This window comes from Agelaius tricolor, unplaced genomic scaffold (genome assembly GCF_023055355.1).
Source record: "Agelaius tricolor isolate 1412-34295 unplaced genomic scaffold, bAgeTri1.0.p SCAF_1, whole genome shotgun sequence".
Classification (NCBI taxonomy): Eukaryota; Metazoa; Chordata; class Aves; order Passeriformes; family Icteridae; genus Agelaius; species Agelaius tricolor.
The window spans coordinates 106,423,082-106,449,895 of record NW_027269261.1 but is presented as its reverse complement, the minus strand read 5'-3'; the positions used below and the strand labels follow the sequence as shown (position 1 = coordinate 106,449,895).

The following is a 26,814-nucleotide window of genomic DNA, read 5'->3' as shown; positions in this document are numbered from 1 at the left end:
TATTCCTTTATGAGCCTATGTCATTTAGAAATACGTCCACTATTTCTAACAAATCCAGAGAATCTAAACCCAGAGAACTTAAAGAAAACCATCTTTTCTACTTATAAAGGTACATGGCAGTGTTGGAGAGCCCTGGTGGATTTGGGTAGAAGACCCTACTAATGATCACATTTATCATTCAGAGTACTTCATCATTCAAAAGAAACAGGTAATGCACTTCATCCAGAATCTCACAGCAAAACAAAAACAAAGTTAGTGAGATGTGGATTTGTTAGGTCAAACAGTATTTTGGCCTAAGCAGATTTTCAAATCAGCAGTACAGTTTTCAAATTCAGATGTACCCAATCAGCTTGGACTTCCACAACAATGTTTTCTAAGCTTAAATGTCCCTTTTTCTCTTCCTCCTTTGCTGGGACAGTTATTTTCAGGTGATGTAGAAAGACTATAATGGTTTTGTCTGTTAAAGAACAAGATGAAAAGCCAGCCTTATTTTTATCTTTGGAAGACTATTGAAGAAAAATTCATTCCAGGCAGTAAAATATTTTATAAAGATGTAAATATTTGCACGCATACTCTGTCGTCTGGTGTTAGCAATGCTTATGGAAGTGAGGCAAACTGTGATTTTTCAAGTTACTGATTTTTCTGTGTAGTAATTATTCTCTACATGTTTGCACTAGGTCATTACTAAAGAGCCTCAGCTGCTGGTGTTCACAATCCCAATTTTTGAACCTCTTCCTTCTCAATATTACATTCGAGCTGTGTCCGATAGATGGTTAGGAGCAGAGGCTGTATGTATCATAAATTTTCAACACTTGATTCTTCCAGAGAGACATCCACCCCACACAGGTAACTTCAAATTTGATAATTTTGCTTTAATTTATATTGATCATATTGGGTTTTTTGTGGTAGTGCAATAAGACTCTTACTTCTGCTTCATTGGAGAAAAATGTATGGAATTTCACTTTGTGATATTTGTTTTCCAGCTTTCTAAACTTTTCAATTCCTGAACAAAATGCAGGAATTTTGGTTATACATCTTATATAACACCAGCCTTTTAGTTACTCCAGATTCTCTATAAACCATAAGAAAACTGAACCTGTCATACAAAACTAAGCAAATCTCTGTGTTACGATGTCTTAGCTTAGTGCTTGCAAGCAACACCTTTCTTCTGGACTGGCTAAAAATAATCTTAGACTGTCTAATAAATGGCATTCAGCAAAGAACAAACAGTGAAAATTCTGAAAATATGAAATGTTTTCCTACTTTTGCTGAGAAATGTTTATCATAGCAAGAACTGTTGCAGCACTGAACATCACATTTCGTCTCATCAAGTTGTGTCCCTCCCCGCCCCCTCCTTTTTTAACACTTGGCACAGAAGCATATGTTTGTGTTTTGCTTCTTTTTTTCTGGATACATAAATTGCTTTATACATTCACTGGGGCTGATGTCATTGTAAAACCTTTCCTCTATAATTGCATTTGGCTCATCTAGCAGTCTGCTGAGTGCCTTCAGAAATGCACAGTTCTCATACGGTGTTGTCCTTTGGCGTGCATAAATTCACATGTGTTTGTGAAGTGTTTAGCTATTGTTATACTGTACCTACACTGTCTGGAAAAGCATGTGTAACCTTTTTATCTAATTGACTGATCACTGACTACTATTCAGAAGAAACAGAAAGATATTTACACATCACCAGTTATGGAGACTCCAGGATTTATGGTAATTGATTTCAATTCCCATCTGGTTCCCACTCAGCAACGAAGTACGTCGAGGCTCTGCTAGGCAAAAAATCCCTTCTTTCTCCTCAACAGAGCCCAAGAAATCACTTGGTGATTAGTTTCAGTGGGAATGATAAAACAGCCATAAGGTACCAGTGAAAAGCATGTGAAGAATATTAGGCATCATTGCCTCAGTAGATTTTATGGCTCCCATATCATACCTTAATGTGAAGCACCCTAAAAAGACGAGGAGACCTCCAGCCACAAAAAAAAAACCAAACCCAAACTTCAAAGCAAGCATCTGCATAGCAGAATCACTGCAGTCTCCTTAATTTGGTAGGATTCCAAATCCAATCTGGTTATATATATCATCTTCCAAATTCCACAATCTCTAATTCTTTGGATAGCAGATGCCCTCAAGATATATTAAAGATCATATATTGAAAAGCTGTTTGTTTATTTATTAACATTATGTCTTTAATTATAGATTTAAAGGATAAGATGCAAAATTTAGCTGTACTCATCTGATTTGTATTACTCCATCAACTTGGAAACTCCAAAGAATCCTTCTTTCTTAAAAAGACTTTTTCCCTTGAACTTGAAATACTCCACATTCTGTTATCATAAAAGCTGGACGTACATATGATCTAACACACTGAGTTTAGAACTTACTACAGGTGGATTAAAAAGAAAACAGGTATAAGAAAAATATTAATATGCAAATAGCTGGTTCACAGCTATCAGATTTTCAAATCAGATTTTCAAAATTACTTGCAGAATTATTTCAGAGCTATAAAACAACTTTTCATTTTTCTTCTTTAAAGTGAGCAATTACCCAAATGTGTACTCTCTGTCATATGAGATGCTAAGTAAAACATTTTTCAATGTAAACTGTTTTTCACTAAATGACTGTTTAATATATTTATCTTCATAACAAGCTGTGTCGTGTCATGGCATCTCTTGTCATCCACTTACTATTATTTTGTGGTTTTAGAGCTTCTGGATCTTCAGCCTTTGCCTATCACAGCCTTGGGACATCCTGAATATGAAGTCCTGTACAAATTCACACACTTCAACCCTATTCAGACACAGATATTCCATACCCTCTATCACACAGACTGCAATGTTCTTCTTGGAGCTCCTACAGGTTCTGGAAAAACGGTTGCAGCTGAATTAGCCATCTTTAGAGTTTTTAACAAGTATCCCACATCAAAGGTTTGTAAAACAGGTTTACTAGAGTCATTTTGTTATGAGCATCTCAGTAATAAAAGAGTCTAGAAGAAGACTATGGGGAACTGAATTTTACTTTCTCCCATTTATATGTGTGTGGACACAAAATGTTATTGCATTATGTGCCTTATGCTTTTATTTTAACTATTTATTTTAATCAGTTGACAGCTAGAGTTAAATCTACAAAAATGACATGCAGGCATGCTGGATTTCCTTTTCTACTTTACTTAACAGCATTTCCTGCTTTAATCTCCTTCTTCTAGCAGTGGTACTGTTTTATAGCTATTAGTTCCCTTCCATGGGACTACAGCTAGCCCAGTCTCTCTATTATTTAAACAAATAAGTTGCAATTAATTACTACAGGCCAATTTTCTGTTCCAGCTCTCCCCTGTGTTTTAAATTGCCTAAAAGCTGAACAACTCAGCCTTTGGAGTTTTCAAAGTGAATATATATATGCTTCTCAACTTAGCCATATTGTCTTAGTTAACCACATTTTAGATTTAAAGTCTTTCAAAAATCTTTGTCTCTGACTGGGAGATTAAAGAAAAAACAGTATAACCTTTACATTAACAGAAATTCTGTACATAAACTCCTTAATCATCTTTGAATTTAAATATCTTCATGTAATTTCTTAGTCCAAGTGAGGTAAACAAGTCACTCATACACTTCCAACTTATCTGTGAGACATAAAAAATAGCCAGTTCTCAAAGGAATGCATCTTTTAGGTTTTAATAAAGCTGGAAGCCTGGCTATATATTTCAAAGAATGTATGTGAACTCTTCATGTAGCAGTTTCTTCATTGTTCAAGAGCTTTAGAATTTTTAACCATAAATCTATAAGTAAATATGTTTTGTACATGTAAGCATATTCCCCTCTGTACTGCAGGCTTCTTTGGGAAAAATATTGTGACATTTTGCTTAAGATAATCAGCTTTTTTACTTAATTGGTATTTTTTATTAATTTAATGACATAACTAGAAATCAGGTAGGATATTGCTTGCCAGAAATTCAGATTATTTCTGTTCCAGAATGTTAACATGCAGATTTTATAGTCATGGCAACAAAAGCCATTATTTACATAAGTGGGTTTTGGATTTTAAAAGGTGTGATAAATACTTCAAGAAATTATTCCTTATCTGAATATTCTTAATTGCTCAGGAAATAAACCATTATTTTCAGGCATTATGTCTGTTTTAAATATAATCCTGTTGTAGGTCATTTCAGGAACTCAGACCTTATTTATTTTATGGATTATTAGTAGGTTCAAATCTCACAAATACCATGTGTTGTAGGTACACTTTAATAAAGGTGTCTTGGTTTACTTCTAGTTTTGTGCCTTTTCTTTTGCAGGCAGTGTACATTGCACCCTTGAAAGCACTCGTCCGTGAGAGGATTGAGGACTGGAAAGTAAGGATTGAAGAAAAGCTTGGTAAAAAGTATGTTTCTCCTTACCTAATCAGAGAAATGAGAAACAAAAGAGCAGCTCATCTAGTATGAGTAAAATCTCAAAATACTTATGAGTATTTCAAAAAGGGTTTTGGTTTTATACTGTCCTTCAAATTTCTAGTACTTGAAAAGTTCTATCAGTAGTCACTGACAGATCAAAACTGAGATCAAAAATGATAGATCAAAAGTGATAGATCAAAATCAGAACTAAGAAAGGGATATGCTTTGATACCCAGCTATTTTCGTTCTTCTTCCTTGTCAGTATAAAAAATACAAAGCTCAGATTTCACTCCACAATATCCTTGGAAATTGAAAATGTAAGTCAAACTAAGCTCTCCTTAGAAACCTCAGCTGCAAGGAACATACAGGACTTGCATGAACTGTATAATAGTAGTTACACTATGTCCTTCATATATAAATTAATATAATTTTATTCCTTGGTAACATTAATTTCTTGCTGATCTTCCCAGGTGTTGGAGTTCAGCCATTACTTTATGATCTGTAAGGTATATCAGTCATGTTGATGCTTTCCAAAATTATAATGTCCTGCATTAAATTTTTTATGCATAGAATGCATTATTTAGGGCCTTCACCTTCTCCAAATACAGTCTTTTTCCTAAGTTAAGCTCAAAGCACACCACAAGAGAAAGACATGCTGCTCTGTGTCCATGAAATTATCAGTAATATTCCTGTTGTTATCACAGAAATGAGTTAAAATATTTTATGGTACTATTTCTTTTTTTGTAATTTACAGTTACTTGTGACTATAATCTTTTACGGAATATACACATTACTTTTAGGAATTTTTGTTTTATGTTCAACTGGGTTTGGAATATGTCATTGAAATGTCTAAAACCCATTATAATGGATCCATCTAAAATGATGGGTCATCACAAATGCTGCAAACAATTGGAAAAAATCTGCTAATCTTCTTCAAAAAGTAATCTGAGGCTAATCTCTGCACCAGTCTTAATGGACCTTCACCAACAAATGCAATACACACTGCAATTTAGCCTTATTATTCAAACCAGAGATCCATGCAGAACAGCAGGCAGCAACTTGGTAGCCTCCATGAAAGCTTTCATCCTGTCTGTGACAGGATGTTATGGTTCACATTACATCATACCAGTATTATGTTATCTTCATTTTGAAGAACTAACTGTTGGTTGGGACTCATATTCTTCCTTTTCTTTCTATATCGTTTTGCTAAAGAATGATATTTGGTATTTATACAGTATTTACTAGGAAAACAAAGAGGCAGGTTTATTTACTTAAAACAATTTTGAAAATCCTATTAAATGTATTTGGCAAGAAGGAAAATTACTTTGCTTAATTTTGTTTCTTCCCTCTTTTAAGAGTTTAAGTTATAAAGGTGTAAATATTTTAACATTAAGATGTTGTAAAGCTTTGTAAAGCCAAGCCACTGTCCTTCTTGATTACAGGGTTGTAGAATTGACAGGAGATGTGACTCCTGATATGAGAGCTATTGCCCAAGCTGACCTGATTGTTACTACCCCAGAGAAGTGGGATGGTGTCAGCAGAAGCTGGCAGAACAGAAGCTATGTTCAAAAAGTTGCCATTCTCATCATAGATGAGATCCATCTTCTAGGTGAGATGTTTCACTGCTTTTGATCAGAATCACTGCTAAATTTGAACAAGTGTGCTGGTACTTATGATGTGAATATACTTCTTGACATCTGAACCTTTCCTTTTTCTCTGTTTTTCCATATACTTTTCATTTACTAGGGGATGAGAGAGGCCCAGTGTTGGAAGTCATTGTGTCTCGAACAAACTTTATCTCATCTCACACTGAGAAGCCAGTAAGAGTGGTTGGTTTATCCACTGCTTTAGCAAATGCCAGAGACCTTGCTGACTGGCTAAACATTAATCAGGTATGAAAAAATTTTTCATGCAGGAAAACAAAATAGCAATTGGTAAGATAATTCAAGGTTAAACTTGAAAAAAATCTTCTCTTGTAGATGGGTCTGTTCAACTTCCGACCATCAGTGCGCCCGGTTCCTCTGGAGGTGCACATCCAGGGCTTCCCTGGCCAGCACTACTGTCCTCGCATGGCCAGCATGAACAAACCTGCTTTTCAGGGTAAGCAACCAGCTCCTAGACCTTTTCTTCTTTTCTCTAATAGAAAAAGGGACTTTGCATAGTTCATTTGCAGCACATTTGCAACATGTGTTAGTGTATGTACTCTTGGCATGTATTGGGAGAATCTGCTGCGCTAATGGCCCAAAGATATTTGTCTGAAACATAAAGTGTGCTGCAAATGCAACATGTAAAAGAGGAATGTAATGTATTTAGAACAGAAGAATAAAATTAGTGTTAGTGAAGGGGAAATAAAATGTGTTTTCTCTTAGTGTTTGACACCAGAAAGAAATATTCGTGTAAAAATATTGGAAATTTAGAAAGCAATAAAATCATTCATATTATTAATCTGCTGAGGTATTTTCATATGGACCACTGCATGTTAGCATTAAAAAAATTGTGAACAGAAGTTGCAAGTCAGGCTAACCTCCTATAATTCTAGTTTCAAAGCAATAACCATAAAATTCAAAATTTGTAGTGCATCCAGATATGCTTCTGTTTCCAATTTTTTATTCTTAACCAAGCTGGCAAGCAGTATAGATTTAAGAAAAGCTCTCTTGTATTTTATTTGAACATGTTTTGTTTTGGTTACATAAGGATTATTTATTATATCAATTAAAAATAACCTCCAAAATAAATTTTGTGGTGTGAACTGCTGTTGATTGTGAGGTGACATTTGTGAGGGGACTTTTTAGCTGCTTTAATTAGCCTTATGACAGAAGCAAAGTATTGATTGTGGACTAGAGACCAATCTTGACAGCTCGGATTATTTACACCTCCACAAGAGTGTTGTACAAAAACACTAATGAACAATAAATCTGTCTTGGGCTGTTCTGCTACACCTGTTCCTGAAGCAACAAAAATCCATTAGATGTTGGTCTTTTAAAATATTTAGATATATTGGCATATATAGTTGTAAGGTATAAATACACATGAATTTTCCCATTTCAATAATTTCATAACTGCATTGCGTGTGTACATGCAGGAGCACATGCTGGGTAGTGTTCATGAACTGAAGAATAATATGTGCTGGTGGGCAGTATGAAATAGTTTTCAGAAATTAACAATACATAAATTTAATTGCTTGAATGAGAAGTACATGAGAAAACACACAAACGGATTTATAAGTGCTTTAAAGAGAGTATTTGAAATTCTAGGTACACCTGTTTATACTTCTAGTGCTTGTTGATTTTAGAAAATATGTATAAATATGATTTATTGCACGCTCTGTTCCCGACTTGTTTGACATGATACAGTCAAGGTTATTTTAGCATTTTCATGGCAATACTTATTCCTGAGACCATAAAAATTTCCCTGCAACCTGAAACTTTTCAAAGATGGGCTGAGCAAGAAAATGCTATTTTAAAAAGTCCTAAAACCTAATTGGTTTGAATATATCATAATTGGTTTAAATATATTGAACTAGTTAGTTGGCACAGAAACCAAGTTCTCTTTTACTGTAATGCCCGCTTTCACAGCAGCTATTGAAAAGTCACTTTCTGCTTTTTTTCCCTTTTCTGATATTGGTAGATTGAAGTGATCCTCTGTAGGCTGGCATGAGTTTATGCAGCTCAAGCTCTGGGTCAGGCAAAAAGCAAATTTTAGACCTTCATGGCACTGAGTCTGAGACAACATACCCCAACAGTGTAGAAAAAACATTAACATACTTTTTAGGCTGAGATAGAGAATTCACAAGCTTGAAGTCTAGGAAGCTTGTCTAGATTTTGTGGTGCTTTGTTGGGTTTTTTTGGATAACTGGTTGTTCTCTTAATTAGCTGACAGTGTTCACTGAAGTAGCTGAAGACTCAGCCACATGTAGTTTTATGGCCTTTGGTTCAGAGGTGGTGTACTCTCACCTCATTTGAATCCATCCAGTAGAATAAAGGCTCAGTAGACATACCTCAATGTCATCTGCAGGGAGGTCTATCAGCTGCCATGGGATTGCAAAGAGAAACTCTCATTTTTGTCATTAAAGGGTCTAATTCTCAAATTCTGTTTTGCTCAACAGCAATTCGGAGTCATTCTCCAGCCAAGCCTGTTCTTATTTTTGTGTCATCCAGACGTCAGACAAGGCTCACTGCCTTAGATCTCATAGCTTTCCTGGCCACAGAGGATGATCCCAAACAATGGCTGAAGATGGATGAAAGAGAGGTAGAATCATTTTACCTTCCTCATTTGTGCTTTGCTTCTATCTTACTGATGTTTGTTTGAAAACAAAAAAAATTCATCTGAAACAAAAGAGTCGTTTGAGGGTAGATCTTGAAAGAGTTGTGCATATGCTGAATTTCCCTATGTATTAAAAGTAGGGACAGCATTAAGGCTATAGAAGCGTCTGTGCAAGAGCTGAACTTCAGAACACAAACTCTTTTATCTTTGTTTTTTCCTGCATATCTTATTAATGCTACTTCCATGGTCCCAGACAACATATATCACAGGGTGCAAGTCTTTGATACCAAGATAAGACAAAGACTAAAAGAAAGAGGGCTAGTGCTCTCTAAAGTTTACAGCTGGACATCTGTGACTTATAGATGTTAAGCTGAAATCTAAACCAAATCTCCTCCGGTGTTTTAAGAGAAAAATCATCCTTCTCATGAGATGCATTAAGTATATGTATTTGCATATATATCTGTGTGAATATATGTACCTATGTACATACATGCATCCATCTATATTCCTAGATAGATAGATATACTGCAGAACCAATCATTTAGCAATGCTTCAGTCTTGCATATCAATGAAATAAATCAATGATATAAAAAAAGTAAAGAAACCTTCTGCCAAGATTTTTTTAAATATAAAGATTGCAAAGTCAAACACTTAGATGTTAAACAATGCTAGCAGAAAGACTTATTTTTTGCTCTTTTTCAAGAAATATAATCTTTAATTACATTTTCTTCTTTTTTTCAATCTTCTTTTGTTTACTGCAAAATGTGGCTAAATAATAAACAACCTTTCAATATTCTCTTTTATCTGTATTCTTCAAACTGTATACCAGATTATATTTAATTCACACAGTTAAACACCTGCTCTGAATGCAGTATTATTTATTTTACTCTGCACTAGTGGTCCTGATTATAGTATATCATTGCTGCAAAACAGGTTTTTCTGATCGATACTCAGGTTTACTAGATTTTGGATCTATTGCAAATCTTCTACTAGGAATTTCTGTGATAATTTATGATCAAAACACAGCAAAATGCAGGAACCATAAATATAAAATCCAAGTTGAATATTGTATGGATATTTTTATGTCATATATATATGAATATAAATATATCATATAAATAGATCATTTATATATAATATTATACAATTATAAATATTATATATCCAAAAGCATAAGTTTCTAGATTATATTATTTGTGTTTGTTTGCTCTTTGCCGAAAAATTAAATGAGATTTCCCAGAGATAAAGCATAACATCTTTATCCTTTCTGTTTTGGATGGATTTTAAAATAGAAAATGGCCATCTTGGCTGATAAACCACTATTACTAAAGCATATCTCAACTTGATGGTGCTTTTCTAGCTGTATATCCTCTATTTAATGTTTTCTTGAACCTAATAGAAACATTTTATATCCAAGTTTTTATTATTACTTAGTAGAGTACTCTAGTACCTTGTAGGGGTTTACTGCAGTAATCTCACCTAGAATTAGAATATGCACTGTGCAGCTTGCCCTAAATGACTTGCATTATTATGGATAGTTTCCCCAAGTCCTGGGAGCCACTGCTATTCTGAAAAGAACTATAACTGAAGCTTCTTCACTTGCTGGAAAAGGGTTTTCTATTAGGAGTCTTTGAATTTCATGTTTCAGAATAAGCCTCTGAAGGTTTTGAAATAGGAGCCAACAAGGACAAGCAGACTTTGCATTTATTAGTTTAATAACATTTGCATATGATTTGTATTTGAATTAATAAGCTGAATGTTTGGAGCATGAGATACCTACCAAGTTACTCAGTTCTGATTACGTAAATGTAAAAGACTGAGGATTAAGTTCTAAGTTGTTATATCTTACCACTATTATGCAGAACACAATTCTGTTTGAAGTACCCACAATTTCAAGTGGACATTTCTTTGGGCAATTATGGGCCTAGTTTGTAGTTTTGTGTTTTAAATGAGCACGATTAGCCTGAGTTTCATTTGACATTGAAGCAAAGAACAAAGCTCTAGTAGTGCTACATACATAGTATATATCCTGCCCAATTTTTTTTATAATAATCTAATAATAATAAAAACTAATCATAATTTAGGGGGTTTAAATTTTAAAAATTTAATCTCAAGTAATATTAAAGTCAGAATTAGACAGGAAATAGACAAAATTCTCTCCAGACCACTATAAAACTTTTAAGTTTGAAAAGTAGAACTAGCAAATACTTTATAGCAGGCATTCCATGTCTTAATCCCTTTTCCAAAATTTCAGTTTTGGAAATTTTCTCAATTTTGCAGAGTTTCTTAATTCCATATGGGATTAAAATGGACCAGTCAGAAGAATTAAATTTTGTTGCCTTTTAAACAACATTTTTTATTCCTTTCAGTTTTTCACATTTGGGGTTTTTTTTTTTGCCAACCACTATTCCTTTAGGGGGATTTACAGATAAATTACTTTATTTTCAAAATAGATGTAATTCTTAACTGTCAAGTATTTTGAAATATAAGAAATTTTTCATGGGTGTATAGAAAGTTAGCAAGCTGTATCTCAGACCATGGCTTTTTTCTTCAGTCGGCCTTATTATACATAATACATATTATACATAATATTAATTTTGGCTGGCATAAGATTCCTTTGAGAACTCATTAGTAAGTTTTGTTTAATGGTTTAATTGAGTTTGCTACATGATGGCTAAAAGTTCATCTGTTTATGTGACCTTCCCAGTAGATTTCTTAAGGCTTCTTGAAATGTTCTAAAACAATGCCATCCGTAATAACTTCTAAACGACTGATGTTGAGGTAAAGACAGATTCTTACAGCCATTAAATACATTTTTTCTTTGTTCTTTTTTGTGATGGTATCAGAGAAATTCAGGCCTTGTGGGGAAGAGACTGAATGCAGCAGAGACCAGTACTGAGTCTTTGTGAATGTGCTGTTAGCAATAGTAGATCTTTGTTTATCAGCTATGCCATCATGTTTGCTTCACTCATCTTCTCTGTAGAGATTCTCTCTCTGGTGGTAAACCAGGCTCTTGTTTGAAGCTTGTGATGAATTATTCTGTTCACAAACTTCCAGGCTGCTTTTCACAGTACTCTCAGAGAACAGGCAAATCCACTTCCAGGTCCAAATATCAAATTCAGGCAGCATATCAATCAGTTATATTTCAAATGACATGAACTTGCATGAACCTTCTGGAAAACATATTTGTATGTATAAGTGACATATAGAAACAACTCTTCAACTGTTGCCACCAAAGTAGATAACAGCTTGCCTGGATCATGGAGGAATCATGCAAGATGTTCTTTCCCTCAAAGGAGTCATTATCTAACAGGTGCAACTGAATTATGCTCACGAAAGAATTTTGTTATACAGGCATCTATTGAAAAATAGATATCTTATAGGCAGCTTCATTAGGTTTTGGGAATGGTTCTTCCTGGACATTTTCCTTGAATTTCATATCTGATATGCAGGTTTTGGCTCGTACCCATTGCAATATTCAGAAAGTTGAAAGGCATTCAGAAAGCTGAGACAGCAGTCAATCTTCATAAATCTGGCCAGTACTTAATGAAAATTGTTGTTTCTAGTATTGCTCAGTTTTGCAGCTCTGCTGGGCCTGTTGCTGCATTAAAATAGTTAAATTTGTTTCATAGATTCTATCCAACTAAGTTTCAGGCTCTGTGCATGCTTTTTTGTGAAGAAATGGCCACTCAGAGACCTGATGCATTACATATACTTTAGTCTTACCAGGGAAGTCTCCAATGATGTTTGAAATACCATACTTAGCAGGATTTGTAGCTGGTGCTTTAAAGCTCACCCCTACATTTTCCAACTGCACATGCAGACATTCTTCAGGATTTAAGCAACATTGCTACAGTTCATCCAGAGTATGAGTGGGCAGTCTCTAGTATAAAAAGAATAGTTCCCTTTAGAGCCTTCATGAGGTTTTTTAATTCTTCTGTAAGTTGCATTGTCCATATGCATTCCAAAATTTCTCTCTCTTGCAATGTGCCCCAAGACTGAGTTTATTTTTCAGCAAAGACTGGAGAAGCAGCAGCAGAAGCTGTTTTCCTTGCCATCTGCAATAAAAGCAAGGACTCTTCATTACACATCAATTTGTAAAGATTGTCCTGGTCATGCTTTTGAGGCACAGGTGCATCATGACAAGAAATGTGAATGGGCAGTGCATCTCAAAGAGGAGACTGCATCTGTAAATAGAGTGGTTCTTCATTTCTTTCTCTTGTTCTTTGATGCCAGCATGCCCATGGAAAAAGAAAATGTTATGCTTTTTTTGTATAATCATTAGAGGATTTTTAATTATAGACTTACTAGCTGAAATTCTAATTTGGACTTGTCAGCCAGGACTGTCATGTTCAAGCTTGTGAGCCATTACTTATCTTGTTAAAAGGGACAATAGCTCAGATTATCATTTTGGAGACAGACAGTGCCACCAGTTTCTGCTGGTCAGCTTGGGTAAGATGAGTTATACTGGTCTACATTAGGAGCTGACTGAAGAGGAGCAAGTCCTTCCCTGTCACAAATTGCATCTACATCTGTGGTGGCAGAAAATGTTGCAATCTTTTTACAACATAATTTATTAGAATCAAGTTTTCAGTTTATTTATTTTTCTCTAATGTTTTTATAGCCTTTTGTTTTTTAACCTAAAACAAAAGTACAAAAGTAGTATTTATGGTTTATTGTTTGAAGTCAGAATGCATTTCTCACCAGCAGACAAGCAGGGTGTTTTCTTATTTGTTTGGTGGAGTTTCTTTAAAAATTTATTCCCTGTCCAGATACTTGGATTTATTTTTCTTTAATATTTACAGTGCAAGGAAGGAGAAGAAATGTACCAGTGTATATAGTTTTAACTTTAACCACAATGGTTTTTGCATTCTGTTTTGTGCATCCTTTGGCCATCTGCATCTTGTTAAGACTGTTCTTTATGAAACCTCTAGAAATAGCTAATATCTTCTAGCACAAAGATACCTGCAGTAATATTCAATAACATCCATATCAGGCAATAGTTTGCTTCCACAGAATTCAAAGGCCCTTGAATGAAGGACATTCATTGACTCCAGAAGAATAAATCAGAGCAATCCTGATTTTGCTATTTTATACATCTGAGTGTATAAACATGTGTGCAATAATTATGGATTAGTATGTGTGTATTTGTGCACTGTGTGGAAATACACATAGCTGTATGTGTGAAAGGGAATTAAATTTTATCAATAGTCAGTTTGCATTGTTAATAAAAACAAAGAAAAAAGCCAAAACCAACAAAAAAAATCCTAAAAATTCTTGGAAAGACAAAAGATGGCTTTTCCTTCTCTAACCTTTAAATCAAACAACCTATTATCTCCATGTTAATGTTTTGAGGTAATGTTGTGCTATAAAACAGGAATAGAAGAATCTGGTCTGTGTCATGAACAGGCATATTGCTGTCATTTAAATGTGTCTTTTAGTGTTAAATGTTTTATTATATTATTATTATTTAATGTATTATTATATATTATTAAATATGATTTAATGCTATATCTCAACTGTTTAAAACACATTTTAAAATGTTCCTTGAATATTATTTGAGTTTTTTAGGCAGCTTGTTCTGTGTGGGATAGCTCTGTAGTATAAGCCAATTCTTCATCAAAAATAATTTTGTGAGGTTTTTTTTTTTCCTGCCTTTAAAGATCAGGAGGGTACCCAAGAATGATTTCTAAGTGTTTCAGTCATTCTAGAAGTTCAACTTGCTTCTACAAGATGTTGGTTTTATGACACAAAAGTGTGTCATAAAAATTAACATTTTAGTTATAACAAGGAGATGTTTTTATTTCACTTAACATCTGTAGCAGATGTGAAATATGTAATTATTTTTGTAAAATACTTCATAACTTTCACGATTCTTTTGTTTGGCAGATCTTTCTTCTATTGGGCATTTTAGACAATTGATAAGCATTATTCAGTGGCATATGGTCTGAGTCTGACGTGCTTTGAAAAGAGTAGAGAGTACTAATAATGAGGATTCTGTGAAAATGGGAAAACCAGCACAACAGATATGCTTTGAGAAAGTATGGGGTTTTAGCATCTTGAAACAATATATCACACTCAAAGGGACAGAATTGGGCTGCACAATCTGTTAGCTCATTCTTGTCCAATCTGGTCTCCTCCTTTCTTTTGGAGCCAGCATTGTCATCAACTTGCTGAATTATACTCTGACTGGAATGTATTTCAGGCACAGGGTAATGTATCTGCTTAAATGGAATCCTATCTTTCTACAAAAGCTTTTTAAGTATAATAAATTTAAAATATAAAAAAAAAAGTTCTATTAGCTTAAAGTAAATGGTTCAACAGTTTACATATGTGCAGGAACAAAGAAAATGACTACTTAGTAGTTTGACAAAAATCTGGTTTGTTTAGAAATAAGAATAGAAAATGTAGAAATAAAGTTTATTTTAAAATATTTTGCAGTGCTACCAGGTTCCCAAATTGATTTTCAGAAGATATTTTAATTTGTTCATCAAAAAAAAAAAAAAAAGCTAAGAAAGATAGCCAAACCTTTCAGCCTGTGCCTGATCCTGGTTGTGTATGAGTCCAGGGAAAAATCCTTTCCTGGCATTAAGTTCCCTGCATTGGTGTTGTACAGGGCTTTTTATCATGCCAGTACAATTTGTATTTCCTTTTATTATTTTAATTTTTTTCTTTTCTTAAGATAACATAGATTTCATTTATCCTTCTGTGAGTAAAACTACAAGACAGTTGTTTTCAGAAAGATAAGTAGTAATTGAGTCATAACAATTCAGAAATGTTAGATTTGTTTTATAGTCACAGTGCTGTGTCTGTTTCTTGTTAATGAACCTATTAATTGTGCCATTATTTCTTAATAGAAATTTATAATATTCTTACACTACACTGACAAAAGGGAGTTACATTTTTAAATAAATTGACATGAGAATTTTAAGCCTTGGATTGTGCCTATGGGTAAAACAGTTATGTTTATTACAGTGATTTATGTGAAAGTAAGGGGTCAGCTAAAAATGACTAGGATTCCCTGCTGCTAAAATGACAGGATAGCAGTACATGTGCCAGTGCTCCTGCTAAGGGTTCTTTAGTTTTCCTGTGGTAAATTACACAGCTTTGCAGGTATGACTAACAGCACCACAGGCCGCCGCTGTAATACGAGTCAGAGGGGAAAAAAAAATAACCACCACTGATTGTAAAAGCAAGAAGAACATCTTTGAATAAATTCCCAGCAGCGTGAATTTAGGATGTTTTGTGCTGGCAGCTCTATGGCAGAAAGGTTTAGCTCAGGTTGTGGACTGGAAATAGCTCCCGGTGTAAAACTGTGTGTGCTGAAGGAACAGTCTAATCACTAAGCCAAATCAGCTAATTTGATCCCTGTACTGTTCTAGAGGAAACGGGAGTTTAGATTCATTATTTTCCCAATATCATGTTCTTTTGATGTGAATAATGAAATTAATGTCATTGGAATTTGCTTGTTCCCTTACGTTAAAGACATAACTGTCATAAGGTGCTGATTCTTGGTGGGGAGAAGAAAAATTAATTCAGCCATTAGATTCTTTTGTCAATTCTTTAATGCAGAAACTGACTAAAATCTAAATGCATTTTTTTTGTTTGTTTTTCACATATTTACCAATTTTGTTTTCTATTTTTTTCATTCTAATTTCCCATTCAATGTATACATATATTTATTATTTCTTAAAGTGTGTACATAGGCAAAAGGAGCCTATGCAGTACTAGTACCAATTAATAAACCTGCAGTAAAAAAATCATTAATAGGTTTGATAATATTTTTAGTATTGCATGTTGATGGTCATAATTGTAGAGAAAACAGTATGTGTGTTCCCATTTTATCCAGATATTTTTTAATCTTAAAGAAAAACTCTCTAAGATGGGTCATAATTCATGTTGTCTACACTGAAGTCACATGTCTACATGTTGACTAGAGAAATCAAAGGTTTGGTGATTGTATCTAGATAGATAAACTTTATCCTTTAACATATCCTCCTTTCATTCATCTCTTTATTCTCTTCGACTTATCTACCCTGCTTCATACTTCCCTTTCCTAAATGGACTTATCCCCTCTTCACTTCTCAATTCATTTGGATTTTTTCTTTCTGCTCCCTTTTTTTTCAGTATTTCATGGACCCTTCCACTCTTGTAAGCACCCTTTTATTTTATATGTGCTAGATCAGTTTATACAACAAACCTTCCATGTCTTACAGTACAGGAAACTCTCAGGAACATCCAGCCAACTGCATTGTGAGGGGAATTAAAGTTTAGGAGCTTCTATTGACAGATGAAATTGATTGATCTGTCAAAAGTTGAACAATTTCTTGTTTTAATTAGTTTCCCTGTTACTGCCATCAGTTGTGGTTCTGTTAGTCAGGATTACTTCAACAAATAGACTTTTTAAATGCTTTGCAATTTACTCTTCCTGACAAAATTGATTGATTTACAAAATCTTGTTTGTTTGTTTTAAAATCCTCAATATGAGCTGTTATATTCTGTAGATATTTTGGTGCCTTTTAAGGATTCTCAAGTAGCAACATGTTACTTGACTCTAGAGATGTGAATAATTTTATTTACATTAAGGTCTGAGAATTATAAAACACAGGAAATATTTAGAGAGGTTACAATCTTGAACATCAGAAGTGAAACACCTCAGAGTCCTACATAGAAGTGAAAATATCACTGTAGTCATGTGATGCTATCATGTCTCAGTCCTTTGGAGAACTCAGTCTGAGGTGAGGCTGAACACTGTCCAAATTATTCAGTTACCCTGACTAATTTGTTCTGCACTACTGTTTTTTCTCTAACCTTGGCTATACCTCCCATGACCATGAATGATTCTGCCCTAAGTATGCAATATCATGATGCCACTGCTGGTGGCACCAGGAAACCACTAATAAGAGCATAAATTTTAAAGTTCCCGGCTATAATTATATTAAAATCACATAAAATAATAAATGGCCTTAGAAATAAAACAATACAAATAATTTTGAAGGGCAGAATCACTTAACAAGACAGTTTCATTTGTTTTTACTAAGAGGCTTTTCACAGAGGTCATCTACAAAAATAAATAAGTTTATTATAAAAGTTATGACTTGAAAATGTAGGCAAAAAAGATAGTTAAAATTATAGTAATAAAAAGAATCCCAAAAGTCATTGACATCAGATTTGAAATAATTAGTAATAATAATAAAAATAGCTTTTTATCTGGACTTCTGAAAGTTTTAAATGAACACACTTAATAGATGTTGAATTTCACTGAGTTTGAGTCTATAAATTACAAACTCACACTCAAAAAAATTTTCAAATTAATTTGCATTTCAGCCCATAAATAGAAAGCTTGCTATTTTTCATTTTGATGAATAATAACTGCAAAATTATCAAACTGAGGAATAATGTTCAATGTTCTAATGTTCAAAGGTATTAGAGAGAGCCAAATTTATTTTTCATGACTGTTATTATGTTACTGGTTGCAGGGATTTGCTATGTTTTTATACCAGTCCTAACCCCTTTGATACTAGGGATTGCATTAAACAAACACAGAACAGAATGCACGGTATTTGCCAGACCTGTCAAGATATTTTCAGCATTTTCATTTCCTTGTCTGTGTTACTTAGCATGTCAATAAAGTCATGTGCATTTTGTATTCCACCCCCATTGTTAATATAGTATTTTTTTTAGACAAATCTTGTCTTTTCAGAGACTGAAGAAGGCTCTGATTTCCTGCCTGTATAAACAGCATAAAGCATTTTATCATTGCTACAAAAACAAAAAAAATAAATATAAGAAACCAAAAATATAAGAATAAAATAAATATAAGAAACCAAAAAGTTTAAAATTTCTTAGTAATCTGTTTTAAAGCATGCAATTATTCTTTCTGTTACAGATGAATGACATTATAGTCACAGTTAGAGATTCGAATCTGAAGCTGACCCTTGCTTTTGGAATAGGCATGCACCATGCAGGTCTGCATGAAAGGGACAGGAAAACTGTGGAAGAATTGTTTGTGAACTGCAAAATCCAGGTACATGTGTTCTTTTTGAATCCTGCTGTAATGAGTTTTACATGGAATTTTAAAAGTTGGCTTTTTGTTACATATACCTCATTAATCTTTCTTTTTGTCTTAGGTTCTTATTGCCACAAGCACATTAGCTTGGGGTGTAAATTTTCCAGCTCATTTAGTAATTGTTAAAGGAACAGAATACTACGATGGAAAAACAAGGCGTTACGTGGATTATCCCATTACAGGTACTCACTTAAATTATGGAAATGTTCAAATCCTAAAATGTATTTCAAGCATATGCAAATGACCTCAATTATTTAGTAACTGAATTTGGATAAAGACTAGGAGAATGAGGTAAGGTTTCTTTGTTTAATGCAAGTTGTAAGAGAACTCTTAAGATTTTCTGCAATAATGAAAGTGTTTCTGTTTCGTGAATCTTTTTTCATGCTAAACTCCTTTAATGTGCATCACCCAAAATAGACATTAAACAATTAAAGGGACAGTATAAAGCTTAGTCTCTGTATCTAGTTAGCTAGGTAATTGTATAAAAGGAATTTTTCAAGCGTTGAGGTTTTTTATAATTTCTTAAACCTTTTCTAAATAGAAACAAATCTTTAACAGTAAACTTAGCCATGGTTTGAAATGCAACAGTTGAATCACACACGTATGAGAAAATAAAATGCATATATAGTCACTACTTAAGGTAGCAAATGAAAAACCTTAACTGGCCTGGTATCTTCAGTGATATAGGAGATACTTCAGAAATAAGCAGCTAAATTAAATATTTGAATTTCTGGCTTGATGCAGACTTTCGTTGCTTTCTGGCTCCAGTAAACTCCAGTTTTCATAAACCATTCTGCAGTGTTTTCAACAAGCTGAAGAAAGTGAACCATGGAAGAACTATTTTAGAGTTCAGACAGGGAGAATATTTGTCTGGATGGTACTAAGTTTGAAGAATGAGGACAAGCTAAATTTATTCCAGGTTTCCTGTTCTGTTTTCCCTTTCTCTTTTCTGAAAAGAAAGTTTATTATTAAATGCTCCTATACTACACTAGCAATGTGTACACCTCAGGACAATCTAAATGGTATTTGTTAGGTAAGTACAGAGCTTGCATCTTTTTAGCCATGCACTGTCTTTTCATTGAGAGAAGTTTCGTAACATAAAAAAAGCTCAAACTGAAAATACTAAAGGGGTTACTTCTTCAAGTAACCCATCACAGAGCTTCATTTAGTGGTTAGTGCTCTGCAGGAAACTTGGGATCAATTTCCAGACCAAACTCTCTTTTTTAAAGATTCTGGTCTGACCTGGGATCTTAGCCATGCACACTTGTATTTTGTGACAGCCTTTGGCTGATGTAAATTTAGTGAAAGCAGTGTCTGCAGCGAAGCCGTGTCGCGCTCGTGCCGACTGGAGAGCGGCGGTGATCGTTTATTGCTGATCGGGAAAAAGCGGCAAGGGAAGAAATCAACGGAAGCTTTAAATTTTGTGTTGAATCCATGGCACTGTCAGAAATCAGTAATAGAGCAAATAATATATTTAAAAGAAATCAGAGACTCAATAAACAGTGCAGACTTACTATGCTGTTGTAGGAATCTGTTGTACAAGTTCACACAAAGGCTTCAGGGAATGCTGATACTTTCACTCTTTATTACCATTCTTCAACACTGTGTGTTGTTCAATTCCTGAATCTTCAGTAAGACTTAGGGCAGGGGAGGGGGTGGATGGAATACCACCATCTGTGATGGAAGCATTCAGATTTTGTTGTCTGCACTGCAACAGAAAATGCAGATTCCTTATTTTATGAAGAAACATGTGGTGTGGTTTGCCTAAAGCATTTTTATTTTTAACTTTCTAGAGAGTATTTATGCATCTGGAACTTCTGTGGATAGGTAGTACAGTTTTGCTGCAGCAATAAAATGAAAATGTAATTAATTCCTTTCTGAAATACTTCCAAAAGTTTCACAATACTGTCTTTAATGCTGCCCTCAAGTTATGCCTTCAATGTTCCATCATGATATTACTTGGCTTCTCCCTACTAAAGTTACCTTTCTGTGTCAGGAATGCATTTGGCTCCAAGAAAACAGCTGAGGGCAGAATGAATCATTCTGGAGTGTACAGCAATTTCAAAATAAGTAAGAATGCTTCTTTGAGTGAAGTCAGAGGTTTTGGGGAGGACTTTTTCTCAGTTAACAGTCATTTATTTAGTCAGCAGTTGGATCATATTTAATATTTCAGTAGTTTAGTCCAGTGGTTAAAAGCAGCCAAGCAACATATAGTCAGTAAAGAAAATATTGAGTTTGGATAATTACATAGTGGATGTTGGCAAAAATAATTTCCTGACACTTTTTGGTAAGTCCATTTCCTATATGGTATTATGCACAATTTAATTCACCACACAGAATAGCAAGAGGTTGTTCCATCACCCTCCTGTGCACACAACTATTCAGAAGCAGCAGATTTAAACTAGTTTCATTTTACATCTTAATGTCACTCCTAAGCTAATAAAAGGAATAAACTGATAAAAAACATTGCTTTCTATACCCAAGTCAGTACACAAGTGAATAAAACTCACAACTGGGCTGTCTGTTTCTCCTGTTATGGTCAGTTGATGTATCTCATTCTTTACTTTCTGGAGTTTCCTTCCTCAAAAGAGCTTTGGGCCAAAAGCTTACTGATTATTAACTCAAATAAATCACTTCAAAATGCCAGGTGCTGCAAGCCACATACTGGGCAGGTACAATAGAGCTCATACAAAATACAAAAAACATTAAAACTTGTAAAATAAAGATGTAAAACTTATGTATTGCTTTCCATTATTTCTTCTAAGTTAAATAGCAGTTGCAGGTACCAGAAGGATTCAGAGCCATGGTGAATGAGGCACAAAGCTACCTATGCAGATGCACTTCTCATATGAAGAGAAAACTAACAAATACATGATAAGCATGCTTATCCTTGTGGGCAGGTAGCCAGTTGAGTATGTTTTGCATAAACTAGTATTTTCAATGTTTACTGAAGTCATTAATTAGTATTTACAAGTAATGATGTGCAGGTAGTGTGTCTGAGCCAACTTTTAAATCTGTATATTATGATGTGATATAAGGAAAGCATACAATATGAAACCATCTCAATGGTTATATTAGTTACTAGCACTCCAGTGCTAATAACTAATAGAACTTGTTTAAGTGGTAAATATAAAATAGTTCTCAGTAATTAGAAATTGAATATGCTATTTTTATCTCTAAAGTAGTCAAAACCTAGGAAATCATATCTAGCAGAAAAGCCTACATGAGGAACTTGTGTAAGTGTGAAGTCAAGTATTTAAAAATTAGGAAATGATAGACAATTGTCATTGCAGCCTTCATGAGTTCTCTTATACATCATCTTTAATTGCATGTGATAAAATGAGGATGGATGTGGAATGGAAGGAGTGTAAAGGCAATTTATATTAGATATAATCCTAGATTGTATTGCAATGGGTAATCTTTAAGTATACACGAAGATTGTCTCTGACAGAAAGAAGTTCATCATAACTTTATCTGAGATGGAAAAAAAACTTAGAAATGTCACAGCCAATAGGGCATACAAGGCCAAAGTAATGCAAAAAAGCTATATTGCACATTATACAGACATAAACACATTTGTTTATACATCCAAACAAATATTTGATTTATACATTATTGTCTCTCTGGCAGATGTGCTTCAGATGATGGGGCGTGCTGGCAGACCACAGTTCGATGACCAAGGAAAAGCTGTCATTCTAGTTCATGATATTAAGAAAGACTTCTACAAAAAATTCCTTTATGAACCTTTCCCAGTGGAATCAAGGTAAAGATAAAGCAATCAGAAAAGCTGACCAAACTATAAGCAGTACTAGAAATGAGGGATAGAGGACATGGAAACAAAATTCCTGTGCTGGATAAGTCCTAAACACTGGGGTCAAGAGGAAGACAATTAAAAAAAAGAAATTACGCATCTTTATGTAGAAAAATCCTTTTTTCCATGAGTTTTGAAGCACTGCTGAGCTAGTCAGTCCATTCCCAAATAATACCACAAGTACTTCTCCATTTAGGGGGTGTTGTCTCAGACATGTGAAAGCACAAACTGTTCTTCAAGGGCAGTGTTTAGGACAACTATCCATGATCCTCTAAACCCTCTTTGAAATTCTGTGGCAAGTTACTAATAGGAAAAAAGCAAGGTGAGTTCATAGCACTTTTTGCCTAGAATATTTGTATCATTATAGATAACGCATTCTGGAAAATCTCAAAAGTTCAAGAAGTTCAAAGTTCAAGTTTACATGGTGTAAACTCTTACTAATACAGTTTTAACAGATATTTCCCTATAAAATTGCAATATTTTTGTGAGAAGTGTAAAAACAGCACCAAACAGCCTCTTGGAACCTAGTTGATGCGAAGTTTGCTGTCCAGCATAATCTAATTTGTGCCTTGATTTTGATATTTTAACTTATTTAGTTGTTCACTGAGAAGCCAATCTAGTTACATTGGTCTCCTGTAGAGGAATGTTTCATGGAGCAGTGCTCAGAGATCTAATAAAGCATGAACATTTCTGAAAGCTTTTCTCAGTGGCAAAGAATTCACAGTATTGTTCTCCTAAGGAAACTTTATCCCTCAACATAAGTGATAATGGGACCTCTATCTGCTCAGGAAACTTGTTGGAGTTTGAGAGTGCAGTCCACCTTTGAAATGTAGTTGAAATGGCCTGGTGTATTTGAAACTTAATTTCTGTGGTGCACAGACAGACATACAATTTTTGCAAACAAAGAATGTGGAAACATACACTTCATTTCCTTAGGAAACCACACATTTTAACATAGAAGTTGCACTTAGCACATAAGTCTAGGAGTTTAACTTCTTCAAAAAGACAGCTAATGAGTGAAAAGAGTGGTGTGATTAAAATGCTGATGATATATCCAGACTGCATGGCATTAGCATAAACTAAGAAATATTTCTTTTCCTTGGGAAGTGGTGTTTCTCAAGAAAGAAATCATATCTTCTTTATAACAGTAGTAATCACACTTTTTTTCATGTTTGGAAGACTACAAATACTCTATATTACTAGTAACTCCATTTGTGTTTCTATATTTACTTTGTAGTTCTGATATATTCCATCTTTTATTATTAAAAAAAAGAATATTTTATAAATTTGCATATGAAGAGTCACATATTAATAATAATCTTGTTAAGTTTTCTGTAGGTTGTAAACCACGTAACTTAGGTTCATCTTGGTCACTTTTATAATCAAGTATTTCATATCTTCAAAGGGATACTGGTTGGGATTTTTGGGGGCATTTTTAGTTATGGAATGCTTTCCCATCTGTTTTACCAAAGAGCAGATTTATCAGCTTTGTGTAGTATTTCCAATTTGTAAAAGTAAACTTCATAGTTTTTTAATTAACATTTTTTCTAAAAGCCATTGTTTACATATTTAATTGTAAGACTTGATCACTGAACTCATAACAGTCTTTGTGCTCTCCCCGATTATGGGCCTGAAACCCAGCAAATTAGAAACAAAAGAAAATCCAGAAATCCATTCCTGTGGAATAGCAATTGAATCATCTGTCCAGCTTCTGTTGGACAATCTGTGTAGAACGCCTGCAGTTCTGACCCTTAGAAACATGCAGTCACCAGTACAGAGCAGTAAAACAGCTACTCATGCCAGATTATTCTTTACTTTTAGCAACAGGAAAAGAACATTGGGAGAAGAAAAAGGATATAATACAAGAAAAATTAAGCTGAACCTTAAGGATATTGGCTATTCTCCGATTGAACTCTAGCCAGGCATGATCTCATTAGATACCCTAATGGAGGTCTTTGTTCTGTTTAATGACTATTTTATTTTTTAAGAATCATTTTAATCTGTTTTTTTTATTCTGTTTCTGGGTAAAAGTAGCTGCTCTTATTCTTTTTTTTTTTTTGGTTTTTTTGGATGAAGATGAGGCAAAATCTGGGGGAAGCAGTTTTGATGTAATTTTAATAGCCCTGAAGTATTTGTCAAGTATTAGCTAAGCTATTGCCACTGTTTCATTTCCTGTTTGTCTTTCCATATGATTCTCTATTGGATTAAATCAGCATGATCATATGGTCAACATACAATATTCAGAAGTTACCACTGAGTAGCTCCATCTGAATATGTTCCATGAATGATTTAAACTTGTGCATTCTTGGTCCAATCAAAAAATAATTTGAGCTTCATTCCACTATCATGTAAAGAAGATGACTGACCTTGCAATTACATTCCCCCTTCTTCCCCTCTTCCCTTTTACTGGAAGATAAATATATAATATTTTCAGATTGAAAGTAATAAACCTTTTAATGGACAACTCTACAAAATATATTACCTGTCTTTGTGATTGTAAAGTCAGCTAAATCCTTTTGTTTCCTGTTCTTCAGCTTGTTAGAGGTGCTGGCTGACCACTTGAATGCTGAAATTGCGGCTGGAACTATTACATCTAAGCAGGATGCAATGGATTATATCACCTGGACCTACTTCTTCCGTCGACTTATAATGAACCCAACGTGAGTATACAATATAAAGGCAATTTAATCTCAAGGTAACTTGAGGTTAGAGTTGATCCAAAGGTGATCTGTCTGCTGTTGGAGCCTAGAAATACTTCACAGTCTCCAGTGCAGGAGCATTGCTGGCCCACATGTGGATTAAAATTTGTGAGCACATATTTTTTATAAATTTTACTCTAAATATAAATGCATTTTTTGGCAGATAACTTTACAACATAGTTACAGCAATAAAATAACCTTATTGAGAGGGCTACACCAGCATCCCTAAAATAAAATTCCAGATTATCACATTCCTTTGGATATTGTATTTATAATGCAATACCTTTTTTTTAGCTACCACATTGATATGTTCTGCTCAGTTTTCTTTAGAAAATTTATTAAGACTTGGACTTTCCTAATAAATGAGAGAATAACTATCAGCTGTTTCTCTGTGATAATGTTTGCTTTCATTAGGGTACCCTGGTGAAACCATGTGTGCAATATTTTCAGTGATTGCTATCATCCTGCCTAGCTCCAGCTGGTATGCAGATCATTCTGAGCTGTTCCACCAGTGTAGCCTGCCTTTGCCACAAGGCTGTTTTGGGTAAATGGTGTGTTACCTGTCATGTGATCATTCACCCACTAAAATAATCTAGCAAATAAAGAATTAACCATTTAGATCACTAAATATTTCTAGATGTACTCTAGTGCATTGTGTTTCTGAAATCATGTTAATGTCCATAGCATTTGGCCAGATTTTCTGCCAGGTACTTTATGGGCAAGTGCTGCTGGGACCCTGCAGGTGATGAAATAATTTCCTTTCATTCTTTCTAAGTCTTTTATTAGTTTTTAATTCTGTATCTAGTCCTATGCTGAGAATCTCCCACAAAACAAACAGAATTTCCATCTTGTCTTCTTGAGAAATAAAAAATGCAGAGCATTAGAACTGTAAACTAAAGAAAGCATTTTCAATTTTCTTACTTTATAAGTGATACAATGCATACAGTTATGGGAAGGGTATTTCTCCTCTGAGAGTTAAATTATGATTTTTTTAAAATGTTATATTTAATACCTTTTTAGTATAAAGAATAAATACTATTCCTTTAAAATGTCTTGCTCTTGAATTGCTTTGGTAAAGTGCTGTAGTTGATTTGGTTTTGGTAAGCTTTGATCATGGGGTATCTGTGGTAAGTACATTTTTTTAAGACACAGCATATAGGCCAAAGGTAAGTGTGGAATATAGAAATATTGTTTCATTTAATAGGTAATCTCTTCCCAATATAAAAGAAGATTTCCATTTGAGTGTGAGGTTGGCATGTTGATTGCTGGTCAGTTTTTCTCAGCAGTTTCTTTATTGTCATGGACAGCTAAATCTGGAGTTATCACAATTTCAACTTCAAAGCAAAAGTTCTGCTATTCTGAGATGGGAAGAAAGTTGGGGGGGATGGGGGGCAAAAAAAAAGGAACTTCATAATGTTCATAATGAGATGTAGAGTCTTTGTAGGGAGAACCAGGATGAACAGATCTTGACTAGTTATGCCCATAATGGCAGGGTAGGAATGAATAATGAAGTTTCTATTGAAATTGGAGTCTTGCATTGGAACACCACACAGACAGGTTGGAACAGTTGACAAGTTGA

At 34.2% G+C, this 26,814-nt stretch overlaps 1 protein-coding gene across 1 annotated transcript in view; it reads left to right on the top strand.

Moving 5' to 3' along the window:
• Window positions 1-26,814, top strand: part of ASCC3 (activating signal cointegrator 1 complex subunit 3) — a 250,900-nt gene that overhangs the window by 176,055 nt on the left and 48,031 nt on the right. Inside the window, exons 23-34 of the mRNA XM_071446475.1 lie at window positions 110-208; window positions 678-846; window positions 2,713-2,933; window positions 4,298-4,383; window positions 5,836-6,002; window positions 6,140-6,285; window positions 6,373-6,493; window positions 8,499-8,641; window positions 18,546-18,683; window positions 18,787-18,907; window positions 22,356-22,488; window positions 25,071-25,196. Of these exons, the coding sequence (XP_071302576.1) occupies window positions 110-208; window positions 678-846; window positions 2,713-2,933; window positions 4,298-4,383; window positions 5,836-6,002; window positions 6,140-6,285; window positions 6,373-6,493; window positions 8,499-8,641; window positions 18,546-18,683; window positions 18,787-18,907; window positions 22,356-22,488; window positions 25,071-25,196 (1,670 nt within the window). The remainder of the gene's footprint in view (window positions 1-109; window positions 209-677; window positions 847-2,712; window positions 2,934-4,297; window positions 4,384-5,835; window positions 6,003-6,139; window positions 6,286-6,372; window positions 6,494-8,498; window positions 8,642-18,545; window positions 18,684-18,786; window positions 18,908-22,355; window positions 22,489-25,070; window positions 25,197-26,814) is intronic.